At 38.7% G+C, this 14,940-nt stretch overlaps 1 protein-coding gene across 6 annotated transcripts in view; it reads right to left on the minus strand.

Annotated features, from left to right (window-relative positions):
• The window catches only part of LOC126484410 (E3 ubiquitin-protein ligase RNF19A-like), a 373,735-nt gene that overhangs the window by 88,627 nt on the left and 270,168 nt on the right, over positions 1-14,940 (minus strand). For all 6 annotated transcript variants that reach the window (XM_050107948.1, XM_050107917.1, XM_050107933.1 and 3 more), the window contains 3 exons: positions 13,371-13,551; positions 11,853-11,967; positions 9,613-9,803 (listed from right to left, as the gene is read on the minus strand). In XM_050107948.1, coding sequence (XP_049963905.1) covers positions 9,613-9,803; positions 11,853-11,967; positions 13,371-13,551 — 487 coding nt within the window. The remainder of the gene's footprint in view (positions 1-9,612; positions 9,804-11,852; positions 11,968-13,370; positions 13,552-14,940) is intronic.

The raw sequence follows: 14,940 nt of genomic DNA on the forward strand, positions 1-14,940 counted from the left end.
GGAATGAAGAACAGTTTCAGCAGCTGAGGAAGTTTCCTTCCAATAATTTCCAGTTTATGGTTGGTCTTGGCATAAAAGAATAAATACTCATCAGTTTTGAACAAATATAAATATTTTTTCTTTCAAGTGGGCTTTTACTGAAAGGCGGTTAGCCCTGTTACTTTGAATTCACTTTTTCACTGTCTTCAATTCTCTCTCTCTCTCTCTCTCTCTCTCTCTCTCTCTCTCTCTCTCTCTCACTATATATATATATATATATATATATATATATAGTAAGTCTTTCCGCTCCCGGGATTGGAATGACTCCTTACCCTCTCCCTTAAAACCCACATCCTTTCGTCTTTCCCTCTCCTTCCCTCTTTCCTGATGAGGCAGCAGTTTGTTGCGAAAGCTTGAATTTTGTGTGTATGTTTGTGTTTGTTTGTGTGTCTGTCGACCTGCCAGCACTTTCATTTGGTAAGTCACATCATCTTTGTTTTTAGATATATTTTTCCTACGTGGAATGTTTCCCTGAGAGAGAGAGAGAGAGAGAGAGAGAGAGAGAGAGAGAGAGACACACACACACACACACACACACACACACACACACACACACACACACACACAGATATCCATGTATTTATTGTACGATTCAGTGCTCCCTAAGGCCTTTTATGTGTACCTATATAGGTATCATTCAGTTCAATTTGCCAAAAAACCTATTAGTATTCGTAAACACATATAGAATATTGTAGAAGGATGTACATTATCATTACTGAAAATAACAATTATAATCCAGTGATGCAAATTCATTCGTAATTCATTTTTACGTAATTCATTGTAATTAATGGTGCTTGTAAATTACGCAGATAGTTACACTACCCAAATTTACAAAACTCCGCCATGTAAGGACAACAAGTGTATCTTTAATTTATGTAATATGGCAAAGCACAATGTGTATACTTCAAACTAATGTTAGCAACGAAATTTGTACAATCGCTAATTATGAAATTAACTTAAAAGCAAAATAATTGTTGAAATCAGATTGTAAATTAATTTTCACACAAAAGACCAAAGATGATGATAAAAAATAATATGTTATTCTACATCATATGTTGTAATCTGTACAAATGTAACAGTAATTAGTTTAGATGAAATTGTTTTTAATTGTAAGTTAGATTTTGTAATAAATTAACAATGTAGCAAGTGTTAAAAATTGTATTTAAAGTGACACAGCGGGACAGCAGAGACGTCAGTCAGTGAAGTCAGTCAAAGAGGTCAGTCAGTCAGTGTTTTGTTTACGTTAACAGTCCGTGCAATGTTTGGTTGTCAACTAATGTCAATAAATAATGTCCTTCTAGCTTCCACACCAACTCCCCCCCCCCCCCCCCTCTCTCTCTCTCTCTCCCCCCCCCCCCCCCCCATGCAAAGATTATTATTTAAGGAAGAAGCCAGTAGAAAACTGTTCCATCGAAACAAAAAATATTTGAGGCCTCCTATCCTTGTACCAGCCATAACAAAATAGTGTTCTTTCAGTATTGTATACATTTCAATTTCCTGTTTCACTAGCAAATTGAGTGAGGGAAAAGCAATTGTCTATATGCCTCTCTACGAGGCCTAATATCTCTAGTCCTGTCTTTGTGGGCTTGCGCGAAATGCACATAGGTAGGAGTAGAATCTTTCTACAGTCATCTTCAATGGTTCTCTAAATTTTCCTCAACAGTGTTTTTCAGGAAGATCATCATCTTCCCTCCACAGATTTCCATGGAGCATTTCTGTAACACCCCTTGTTGATCAAACCCATCATAAATAAATCCACTAGCACACCTCTGAATTGCATAGATGTCTTCCTTTAGTCAAGCCTGGTTTGAGATCCCTAACACTGTAGCAGTACTCAAGAATAGATCATGAAAGTGTTCTACAAGCCGTCTCCAGCAAGCTACACTTTTCTAGAATTCTCCCAATAAACCAAAGTTGACCAGTCACCGTAATACCAACCTTACATACTTGTTCAATTTCACATATCTAAATAGATGAGAAACACACCATTAGTACGGTATTCAACATTACAGGATCTTTTTTCCTACTCATCTGCATTAACTCATATTTCTATATGTTTAGACCAAGCTACCATTTACTACATCAAATATAAATGCTGTCCAAGAGAGATTGTATCCTCCTACAGTCATTTAATGAGAATACCTTTCCATATACTATACCATCATTAGCATAAAGTCGAAACCTGCTGCCCTCTCAGTCTGTCAGATCTTTTACATATATAGATAACAATAGTAGTGCTATCACACTTCCTGGGGCACACCTGGAAATAGTCTCATCTTTGATTAATACCTGCTGTCCAGGACAATGTACAGAGTTCTATTACTTAAGAATACATCAAGCCAGTCTGGAACCCATTTCTCATGACTGTACCTTCACTAAACAGTATGCCTCTAAAACCAAAATAGAATTCCATCCAGATCAGTAACTTATGTGTTTTCACCTCTTTCAGCTGCTTCTCTAAGCGATGGATGCCTATGACTATGTCCTCCATATGGAAGTCTGCAGAATGATCAAACAACAGTACATTTGTACAATCCTCCTGCATGAAAGACATATTAAATGCAAAATCTGATAGATAAGCTTTCCTTTTGCCGTCTTCTCTTGCTACCCAAGGCAGGTCAAGAATGACTGGATAAAAGCCTTCACCCTGCTTAGTGATTTAACACAGGACCAGAATTTTCTCAGGATCTTAGCAAAGTGTCTTGCTAAGGTATGATGGAGGAAGCAGTTGTATGTTTCATGCAGTGATCTTTCTATGGATACACGAGCTTCTATTAACTTTCGCCTGTTTATCTTTTGGTGTTCTTTTTTGAAGTGAGAATGCAACAATTTCCGTTTTCTTAGCATCTTCCAAATTTTTTTACGAAACCACATTGGAACTTTTCGATGCTTAATCCACTTACTTGGCGCAACTTTTTTGGAGCATGATGTACCATCATTTCAAAATTTTACCCTTAATTCCTCTGTGTCCATCATATTGGAACTAATAAATGATATCCATTCACCGTCATCTAAGTAAGAGCCTCACAACTGCTTATTGCTCTTTCTAACAAAAATATTGGGAGATGAAGAACCTTGCACAGGATAGGGTAGCATGGAGAGCTGCATCAAACCAGTCTCAGGACTGAAGACAACAACAACAACAACAACAACAACAAAAATGCTCTCTTAGCCTTCTTTATACATTTATTAATTATTATTTAGTAACCATCATCGCTATGATGACATGATCACTTATACCTGCCTCTATACTGACACTATCGATAAGGTCACACCTGTTTCCTATATTTCTATTGGGTATGGGTTATTGAATTAGCTACTCTAAACAGTTTCCGGAAACTGTTCAGAACTACTTCACAAGATGTTCATACCACCAGCAATGAATCTCTATACATTCCAGTCAATACTCCGCAGGTTAAAGTTGCCTCCAACCAATACTGCATGACTGCAGTATTTCAGAGCTACCGATCATAAAAATTCTTTGAATGATTCTACAGTAATGGGTGGCTGGTAAAAACCTCTGATGATTAAACTGATTACACCTAGGCTAGTTATTCTCACCCACCTGATTTTGGCACCAGACTCAATTTCGACCTCTATAGACAAAATATTTTTGTCAACAGCAATGAACACCCCATTCTAGGGCATCTAACCTGTATTTCTGATATACACTCCGTACCTTATTTAAAACTTCAGAGCTTTCTAATTTGGGTTTCATCCAGCTCTCAAATATGAGTATAATTTGAGTGCAAGAGCTTTTCAGGACTGTGGTAAATTCAAGAAATTTGTTATGAATGCTTTGCCAACTCACTGTTAAAATTTTGATATTTGGAATGTCTTTACTTTGTATGCGATATGATTTTGCTCACTGCATGTCATCTAGTGAGCATTTATCAAGTTTATTGCACACCTGACCTATCAAGGGGAGCCCTAAAACTATATACCAAAAAAATGCAGGTCTAGAAATCTGCAACAAGATCATTACAGAATTTATTTCTCCCAATGTTCAGATGGCACTTGCCGCAAGCACTGCCAGTTAAAACAGATGTTGAGTAATGCAGAAACAGAAAACCAAGAATTATTCGTTGAAGGCCATGTAACTGAACACTGCAAGTCCAGTTTTTTGACATAAAAAATGGAGATAGTGTAGGAAACCCAAAAAACTATGAGGAAACTAAGTTACACTGAAGTAAAGGGATCATGATTCTCCAGTGCTACAAAACTGTTGAAAATAGCAATAAGTGACATGTAATGACAGTGGCTATGCCACAGAGGAAGGTCATACCATCACATGAGGGTGTAGATATGGCCAAGTATTGGGGAATCTGACAATGTGCAATGCGCCGCAAGAGGGTGAGTGAGAAGTAATGGAATATGTCGACAGAGGAAGCAAAAGTGATGACGAGGTAATATTGGTATGTTTTTAAAGTGAAGGCTGGGAAGTGTTACAAAAACAGGAATGTCTAGATAGAAGAAATAGCACCTAGGTCATATAACAAAACCATTGTACAAACAATGACACAATTATTCCAATACTATAAGAATTGCCAAGATGAACTTATTTAAAAATCATTCTGATAGAACAGCAATAATGTCTGTTTATGAAATAGTTCCCAAAATCCACTTTACAAATGTAGCAACTTTTACACCCTCTATTGACATATTCCATTACATCTCATTTGGCATCTAGCAGTGCACTGCCCAACGTCAGTTTTCCCCAACAATTGGCTTTATCTACCACCAAAAGGGTCAGACGTACACTGCATATCAGAGGCCGCCACTCAGGTACCCGACTGTGTGTGGGGGTGTACACAATGAGTTTTTAGGTTAGGCTTACAATAGCTGTAGGAAATCCACAGGTATCAGTGTAAGATCAAATGACGAGCCTCTCATAGGTGAGAGTATTAAAATCCTAATGGTAAGCTGGAGAAGCATTCACAACAGTGTGCCAGAGTTTGAAGTGCTCATGAAAAGCAGTGAAGCTTACACAACACTAGGTACAGAAGGCTGGTTGAAACCTGAAATTGATAGCAGTGAGATTTTGGTGGAAAATTTAAGTATATATTGCTAGGATAGGCAAATCTGAAGTGGAGGTGGTGTATTTGTCACAGTAGACTAGAAATTTAAATCTACCACGGTAGCAACTGAAGCTGCTTGTGAGACTGTTTGGGAAAGACTCAGTATCAGATGTGGGCATAAAATGATAACTGAATCCTTTTATCACCCACCAGACTCATCTCCTGATGTAACCAAAAACTACAGAGCAGACCTCAGTTCATTATTACGTAAGTTCTCCAATCATACTGTAATCATCGGTGGAGACTTTAATCAACCAACAATTAACTGGGAAAATTACTGTTTTGTTAGTGATGGGCATAAGACAACATGTGAAACTTTACTAAATGCCTTCTCTGGAAACTAGCTGCAACAGGTAGTTAGGAACCCCACTCATGATGGATCTAATGGTAATAAACCCCCTTTGAGGATGGTCACATTGAAACTGTTATCAGTGACCATGACACGGTTGTGGAACAATGATCACCAAGGTACAAAGTACATCTAAGTCACGTCATATCTCAATGAGGAACTTGAAACTTTCAGCACAGAGCAGGAGCATGTAGACGAACTACACACATCAAAAAAAGTTTTGCATCATCCCAGTTCCCAGATCTCCTGAAGACATTGACTGTGGATATTGTACCACAGACACAGTCCCTTTGACTGTCCATAGATGTCATTAAACCCACCCAAAGATGTAAGTAACCATTCATGAGCAGCGCCTATTAGATAGAGGACATCCAACAGCTAATCAGTTCCAGTCATTCCACCAGGAAGGAGGTACACACACAGCTCGTGTAGTCTGTAGTTCAACCATGCCTAGATGGTCAATATCACAGTTCGATCACGTCCACATTGTTACTTTGTGCCAGGAAGGGTTCTCAACAAGTGAAATGGCCAGGCATCTCAGAGTGAACCAAAGCAATGTTCGGACATGTAGGAGATACAGAGAGACAGGAACTGTCAATGATATGCCTCGCTCAGGCCGCCCAAGGGCAGTGGACAATCACTACCTACAGATTATGGCTTGGAGGAACCCTGACAGCAACGCCACCATCTTGAATAATGCTTTTTGTGCAGCCACAGGACGTCGTGTTATGATTCAAACTGTGTGCAACAGGTTGTGTGACTCCCAACGTCCATGGCAAGTTCCATCTTTGCAACACCAACACCATGCAGCACAGTACAGATGGACCCAACAACATGCAGAATACACTGCTCAGGATCGGCATCATGTTCTCTTCACTGACAAGTGTCGCATATGCCTCCAACGAGACAGTCGTCGGAGATATGTTTCGAGGCAATTCGGTCAGGCTGAATGCCTTAGACACACTGTCCAGCAAGTACAACAAGATGGAGGTTCCCTGCTGTTCTGGGATGGCATTATGTGAGGCCAACGTATGCCGCTGGTGGTCATGGAAAGCGCCGTAATGGTTGTACGCTACGTGAATGACATTCTCCGACTGATAGTGCAACCATATTGGCATCATATTGGCGAGTCATTCGTCTTCATGGATGACAATTCATGCCCCATCGTGCACATCTTGTGAATGACTTCCTTCAGGATAATGACATTGCTTGACTAGAGTGGCCAGCATATTCTCCTGGACATGAACCCTATCAAATATGCTTGGGATAGATTGAAAAGGGCTGTTTATGGACAACGTGACCCACAAACCACTCTGAGGGATCCACGCTGAACCGCCGTTGAAGAGTGGGACAATCTGGACTAACAGTGCCTTGATGAACGTCTGGATAGTATGCCACGACGAATACAGGCATACATCAATGCAAGAGGACGTGCTACTGGGTATTAGAGGTACTGGTGTGTACAGCAATCTGGACCATCAACTCTGAAGGTCTCGCTGTATGGTGTTACAACATGCAATGTGTGGTTTTCATGAGCAATATAAAAGGCAGAAATGATGTGTATGTTGATTTCTATTCCAATTTTCCTTATAGGTTCCGGAACTCTCAGAACCGAGGTGATGCAAAACTTTTTTGATGTGTGTACATGTAAAGTTTAAAGAGTATGTGACCACATACTGGACAGATATAGACCCAGTAGAACAATCCATAACGGGAAGGAACCTCCATGGAATACAGTCACTGTAAAGAAACTTCAAAAGAAACAGAGATTACTGCATAACAGCTGTAAATCAAAGTTTAGGGCTAAGACAGACATATGCCAAATGAAACATGTTCAGCTGCGAAGTGAGCAGTGCGTGATGCCTTCAAAGACTACTGGAGCAGAATATTGTCAAATGATCTTTCACAGGACCCAAATAAATGCTACTCATGTGTAAAAGCTTTTAGTGGCACCAAAGATAGTGTCCAGTCCCTCGTGAATGAGACAGAACTGAAACTGAGGGTAACAAAGAAAAAGCTGAAATATTTAACTCCATTTTCAAATGTTCCTTTACGAAGGAAAACCCGGGAGAATTGCCCCAATTTAATCCTTGTACCAGGAAAAGATGAATGAAATAAGTATTATTGTCAGTGGTGTTCAGAAAGAGCTGAACAGCGAAAATCATTAAAACTGAATGAAGCTCCAGGGCCCAATGGAATCCCTGTTAGATTCATAACTGAATTTGTGGCTGAGTTAGTCCCTCTTCTAATTATAATCTATCGTAAATCACTGTAACAGAAAACTGTGCCCAGTTTTTGGAAACAAGCTCAGGTCACACCTGTCCAGAAGAAGGGTAGTAGAAGCCGTCCACAAAACTAATGTCGAGTATCCTTGACACTGATTTTTTGTTGTATGTTAGAAGATAATCTGTGCTAAAAAACAAAGGGGTATCTTTAACAGAATGACCTCCTCAATGTCAACCAGCACAGATTCTGGAAACACTGATCATGTGAAACACAACTTGCACTTTTCTCACATTACATATGGAAAGCTTTGGATGAAGGCAACCAGGTAGCTGCAGTATGTCTTGATTTCCAAAAAGCATTTTACTCAGCACCACACCTACACTTGTTGTCGAAAATACAATCATATCGGATATTAAGCGAAATTTGAGACAGGACAGAGGACTTTTTGGTAGGGAGGACACAGCATGTTACCTTGGATAGTGTGTTATTGTCAGATGTAGAAGTAACTTCGGGAGTATCCCAGGGACATGTGCTGGGACGTTTCTGTTCATGTTTTATATTAATGATCTTGCAGACAGTTTTAATTATAACATCAACAATGCGGTGAAAGATAGATTGCTACATACTGTAAAGAAGACACACCAAGTTGCAGACAGGCACAATTAAAAGACACTCACACGTGGCTTTTGGCCCCCCCCCCCCCCCCCCCCACACACACACACACACACAACCAATTCCAGCATCTCAGGCCTTTGTGTGTGTGTGTGTGTGTGTGTGTGTGTGTGTGTGTGTGTGTGTGTGTGTGTGTGTGTTTACTGACGAAGGCTGTGTGTGTGTGTGTGTGTGTGTGTGTGTGTGTGTGTGTGTGTGTGTGTGTGTTTACTGACGAAGGCTGTCGCTGAAAGCTACATGTGAATGCCTTTTAATTGTACCTGTCTGCAACTTGAAATGTTTCTTTACAATAAGTAGCAATCTATCTTTTCCCACATTGTCAATATTCCTACCTTTCAGGCTTTCTGCAGATGATACAGGTATCTATAATGAAGAACTATCCGAAAGAAACTGCATAAATATTCAGACAGATCTTGATAAGGTTTCAAAGTGGTGCAAAGATTGACAGCTTGTTTTTAAAGATCACAAAATGAAAAAAAATGTAGTATGCTATAACTATAATATCAAGGAGTCACTGTTGGTATCAAGCAACTCGTACAAATACCAGGGTGTAACACTTTGTAGGGATATAAAATTGAATGATCGCATCAGCTCAGTCATGGATAAAGCAGGTGGTAGACTTCAGTTTATTGGTAGAATTCCAAGGAAGTGCAATGAGTCTACAAAGGAGATTGCTTACAAATCATTCATGTAACCCAATCTAGAATATTGCTCATGAGTGTGGGACCCACACCAAAGAGCATTAACAAGGGACATTGAACACATACAGAGAAGGGCAGCACGAATGGTCACACATCTGTTTAATCTGCGGAAAAGTGTCAGAGATACTGCTAGAACTGAACTGGAAGACTCTTTAAGATATACATAAACTATCCCAAGTATGTTTATTAAAGTTTCAAGAGCCTGCTTTAAATGATGACTCTAGGAATTTACTAGAAGCTGTTATGTATCGCTCGCATGGGAATCCTGAGTGTAAGATTAGAGCACTCAAACACTCATTCCTCCTACGCTCCATACATGAATGGTACGAGAAGGAACCCATACAATGGGACATACCCTCTGCCATGGGCCTCACAGTGATTTTAAGAGTACAGATGTAGATGTAGATATGGACTGAGTAAAGGCCTTTCAAGTTGACATATGTTGAAGAAAAACTAGAGCATTCACAAACATATCACCAACTTTTGCAATTTAGTTATGAGATTAATACTGTGTACTACAGTCCAAAATGTGTCATACAGAACTTACGATGTTGTGAATCCTGGCTGAAGCTAATAGAAGATGAGCGGACGTTAGGCGACCGTTGTGCTCTTGCTGCATCACAAGTCTGATTAGGATGCCACTCAGCCTTACAGTGGTAACAGAAATACGCATCACAGCCAGGTCTTTCACACTTTATTTTTGGGCAACTGGCACAACCAGTTGCTATCACAGCAAAACTGAAAAAAAGAATGATATACATTTGGCAATAAGTTTAAATAGAAAAAATAAATTTTTAATTTGGTAGCCATAGCTAAAAAGGCCACTAAAACATGTGTAAAAGAATACTAACCCACAAATTTTTTTGTGTGAACATAAAAAAATGACAGCAAATGATAAAGTTACATACTCTCTAACCCTTCTGTATTTTCCAGCTGCAAAATAGTTTGTCAGATAGAAAGAATGTATGCCACAAAAGGCATAAAAGGAAAAAAAACACATAAAGCACTTACAAGCATACACCTTTTTCATATTTAGTGAAAGCTGAATCGTTCTCATAGGTACAGTCACACTGTCTAAAAAGTGAAAATAAATAAAATTGCATACAAATTCTGGAGTTCACAAGGCATAACACTGCAAACTGTTTTGTTACAATACAATACAGTATGAAATATTATGTAACTACTAATAACTCTGGCAACATTTTTCAACAACTGCATTTGAGATACCAGGGATATCACTGGTGGGAACACAGTGGCTATAAGGACTAGTGTATTCTTTGTAAATCTAGTGTGGAACTCCAGACTGTTCAAATGAAAGACTATGACTCTCCAATATTCATAAAGGAAACTTGTGGAAGTAGCATGGCAACAACAGCTTAAGAAGCACTCAAATTGTTAAGTGCATTTTCTGAATATAAAATAAAAAAGAAATTGTTTAGTATCTGTGATTTCGAGAGCGTCTCAGTTCACACAATTTCATAAATATTTAACAATTTTTGGGAATACTATTTGATGATGTTTTATCTCCACCATATACCAAGTCCAAGGTGGTTACATAACGCAAACCCTAAATCTCAAGACATTTAATCTCTTTTACAGTCATTTGTTTAAAACAGCTAGAATTTTCATGAATGTTTCAATGTACTAATCCACACAGAGCAAAAAATATATGGAAAAAAAGAATATCTTACATACTTTCATTTACGTACAATCAAAGAGAATCACAAATTTAGGAAACTTCAGAGAGATTGTTTTAACTGATACTGGTAGCTAAATTTGTAACTACGGACTGATAATCTTCCCATTTGATAGTGTTAAAATATTTTGTTGCAATACACTAGCATTAGGGGCACATATTTTGTTGTTGTGCAGGAGCATTAGGAGCAGAAGTAAATGAAATCTAAATATGGCCAGCAGGAAAAAGAAGAAAAATTAATTTCCAACATGAAATAATTCTCATTTCAAAGTTAGAAAAAAAAAAACACATGTAAAACTAAAACACTGAGTAATGGGAATAGCTAGTATAGCTCAAACAATCAAGTGGTCAATATTATCCTTGAAGGTAAAACACAGAGCAAAGGGAAGGGAAGAAGGAAAGGGACAGTTATTTTTATGGGAGAAAGGAAGAGGAAGAAAGCTACAGGATTAAAGGCAGATGATATCCTCATGATTACTTACACCACCTTTTACCCTTCCTTAGCTACAGTCCGAGACAACTTTGGAAACCCTTCATTCATCTCTTCCAGCGCAGCTGTTGTCGACATTCTAATTTCTGTTGTTAAAAAGCTTGGTTTATAGTTTCTGTGATATTTACAGCATTTTTTATTTATTGGTCAAGCATATTTTTATCAGTTATTTATTAATTAGGTGACTAACTGAAGCTATAAGAACATTTGACGAAATCTAAAAGCAGAACAGTGCATTCCGACTGAGTTATCATATGTGAACTACATTCTGTTTAATATTCATGCATTATGCACATTTCTCTATTCTTTCCTAGGTCGTAACAGAATGAAGCATGCCACAGATTTGGCAATGACTAATTCCCTGACCTCAACAGAACTGAGCTTGCCGTCCTCCATGCTGATAAACTACTTCCTGGATCACTGAACATTTTGGTCACTATCCTGTCCTACAATGAAATGTATACACATCACTATTTATTGTACTGATTAAACTGAATCACCATTAAAAAGTACCAAGACATTCATCACATGAAAAGGGGATGTACAACTGCTGTTACAAATGCAGCACATCAATGTAACATTCTATGCACGCACTACCAACCTGCAGTCTGGTGCTGGACACCAACGGGTATCAGGATCAACAGCCAAAACCCTCCGTACCATGAAGTCTTCATATTTCTCATACAGTGCTTTATCATTGAGAATCATGCGTATGTCTGAAAGAGCACATCATTTGCAATAAATAATCATGAAGGAGAAATACATACTCAAGCAAAACAAAAGTTTTATGTAACGAGAAGAGATGCCTTTTTTGTGGTGGGGGAGAGGGAGGGGGGGGGGCATTTAGAAGTTACTGGAATAAGTTTACCAAACGGTTGGCTAAGAAAATTTAAATTGTTTGTTTATATTATTATTTTGCTCAAACATGATAAGACTACAAACGAAATCCACCTTTCTGTTTATTATTTTTTATGCTGAGGGTAGAGCATGTCACTCTTCAACAATTTCAAGACATCCTAAAACTTGCTGTTCTGAAAAATGTAGAATTGATGCTGCGTAACAGTCTACCTTTTGCAATATGAGGCTAAAAAGTAAGAAATAATTATTTCACCGTAAGTTATGGTGTGCATTTTGGGTTATCTTGATCATGTAATATTCCTCACCCTTGCAGAATAGTCATCCCCAAACTAATAGAAGCTGCTGCAGTTATAATGTAGGGAAACAAGGAGCAGCAATCCCTGGCTTCTGCAAACATCTAAACATTTAAACTGAGTGCGGGACCAGGGTTTGGGTTTAAGCACCATCCAATATGCAGTTTCATCTCTTAGGAAGCTTAATCAGATCATACGCTACTGCATATGTGTATGACCTGCTACACATTTTTGATATTAACAGGAAGAAATAGGTCTGTGGTGTTTCAGTTAACCACTAGATGAGTAAAAATGTAATCTAAGAGCATGGCAAGTTGTCAGGTATCTATGTAATTGTATAGAGATTGATTACACTTTTTCGATTCCAAGTACTTTATGCAGGCAGCCTACTGATAACATTAATCAATGGCTGGTGTTCTTAGAAGGCCGAAGTTGACATTTTAACAGAAGACAAAAAATTTCCTCATTTAGTAACTGCATTATGCTTCTCATTCAATAGCCATACACTATTTTCAGTCCATCAAGGATTAACCAAACTAAACACAGAATAAAATTACCTTTCGAGCAGCACTGCAAAAGATATTGAGGACAATGTTCAAAAAACTTAACAACTGGTAGAGAGATTTTGTTCACAAAATACATCTAAAAAACATAAAATAATCAAAGCTAACAATTTAAGTTAAAGGATAGGTTTATAACAGACTAAATCCCTTTCCGCTTCCATGCAATTAACTACACATACGCATAACAATTTCCCAACATTCATTAAGTGTAGAAAAGACCTTTTCATAGGTGGAAAGCATTTCTGACAAGAAATAGTTCCTTTTTTCCTTAACAACAATAATTTGGTAATTCATTTGATCAAATTAATATAAAACAATCTATTTACTTTATTTCAACTTTAGTGACTCATCTATCAAGTCAAAGCAAAGAGTAAGAAATAAAGAGAGTGTTGTAATAATATTTACCATCAGGATGCATGGGTTCAGCACATTCCGGACACGCTATGCTGACCCGAGATTCAGAGATCTCTATACGGAGATACTGCTGAAAGCAGTCATAACAGGAACGATGTGTACATGTGGACAGCTCAGGAAAATTCACAAGAGGGTATTCTGACAAGCAGAGGGGACATTCAGCCACATCCATCTGTAAAAAGGATGTCACAATTTAAAAAATTTAAAATAAAAAAAAAACACACACACACACACACACACACACACACACACACACACACACACTGGTGTGTAATGAACTATTTTTTTTTTTAATTAAGTCATGTATAAACAAGCAAATATATTTCAAGCTTTCACAACCCAAGGTTGCTTCGTCAGGAAAGAGGGAAGGAGAGGGAAAGACGAAAGGATGTGGATTTTAAGGGAGAGGGTAAGGAGTCATTCCATTCCCGGGAGAGGAAAGACTTACCTTAGGAGGAAAGGACAGGTATACACTCGCTCGCGCGCGCGCGCGAGGTGTGTGTGTGTGTGTGTGTGTGTGTGTGTGTGTGTGTGTGTGTGTGTGTGTGTGTGTGTGCGCGTGTGTGTGTGTGTGTGTGTGTGTGTGTGTGTGTGTGTGTGTGTGTGTGTGTGTGTGTGTGTGTGTGTGCGTGCGTGCGTGCGTGCGTGCGTGCGTGCGTGCGTGCGTGGCGCGCGCGCGCACGCACACACACACACACACACACACACATCTACAGACACAGGCAGACATATGCAAATGCAAAGAGGTTGGGCAGAGATGTCAGCCGAGGCGGAAGTACAGAGGCAAAAGGCAAGTCTTTCCGCTCCCGGGATTGGAATGACTCTTTACCCTCTCCCTTAAAACTCACATCCTTTTGTCTTTCCCTCTCCTTCCCCCTTTCCTGATGAAGCAACCTTGGGTTGCGAAAGCTTGAAATTTGTGTGTGTGTTTTTTATTGTGTATCAACATATCATCGCTTTCTCGTTTGGTAAGTTACAGCATCTTTGTTTTTTATACATATTTTTCCCAAGCAAATATATTTTTATATAATATTAGAAATCTGCTATTGTTTTGATGAAGGGAAGTTAAAAAAAAGAAACTGAAGAAGTCCTTCTTTGATCAATCAGAAAATAGCTAAGTTAAGTGAGTCATGTTTATGGCCTACTTTAATTACAAGGGGAAGGCATCTGACATAGCGAACCTATTCGGCTCATATTTGGCAGGTTGTTTGTATACAACCAGAAATGGACAAGTAAGACATTTAACCCCTGCCCCCATTTTTTGAGGAAACCACCACTAAAAGAGACTCAATACAGATGGGATCGATAGATAACTGAAAACTCAGCATTTTTCATCGTCATAAAAAGGGTCGCAAATTCATATTTACCTAGAAACCAAAGGAAGAAACATTTTCAACTGCCACTTACGCTGTTCACTTAAAGCACCGCTGGCGTAGTGATCAATGTATCTGGCTGCAGAGCACAAAACTTGTATCCAGCTCCCAAGCCATGCAGTAGTTTCTTTTACATTTGTTCTTGTATTTTTTTCCTTCAGTTTCAGAAGCGGTAGGAATAGGAGTGT

Source organism: Schistocerca serialis, chromosome 1 (genome assembly GCF_023864345.2).
Source record: "Schistocerca serialis cubense isolate TAMUIC-IGC-003099 chromosome 1, iqSchSeri2.2, whole genome shotgun sequence".
Taxonomy (NCBI): domain Eukaryota; kingdom Metazoa; phylum Arthropoda; class Insecta; order Orthoptera; family Acrididae; genus Schistocerca; species Schistocerca serialis.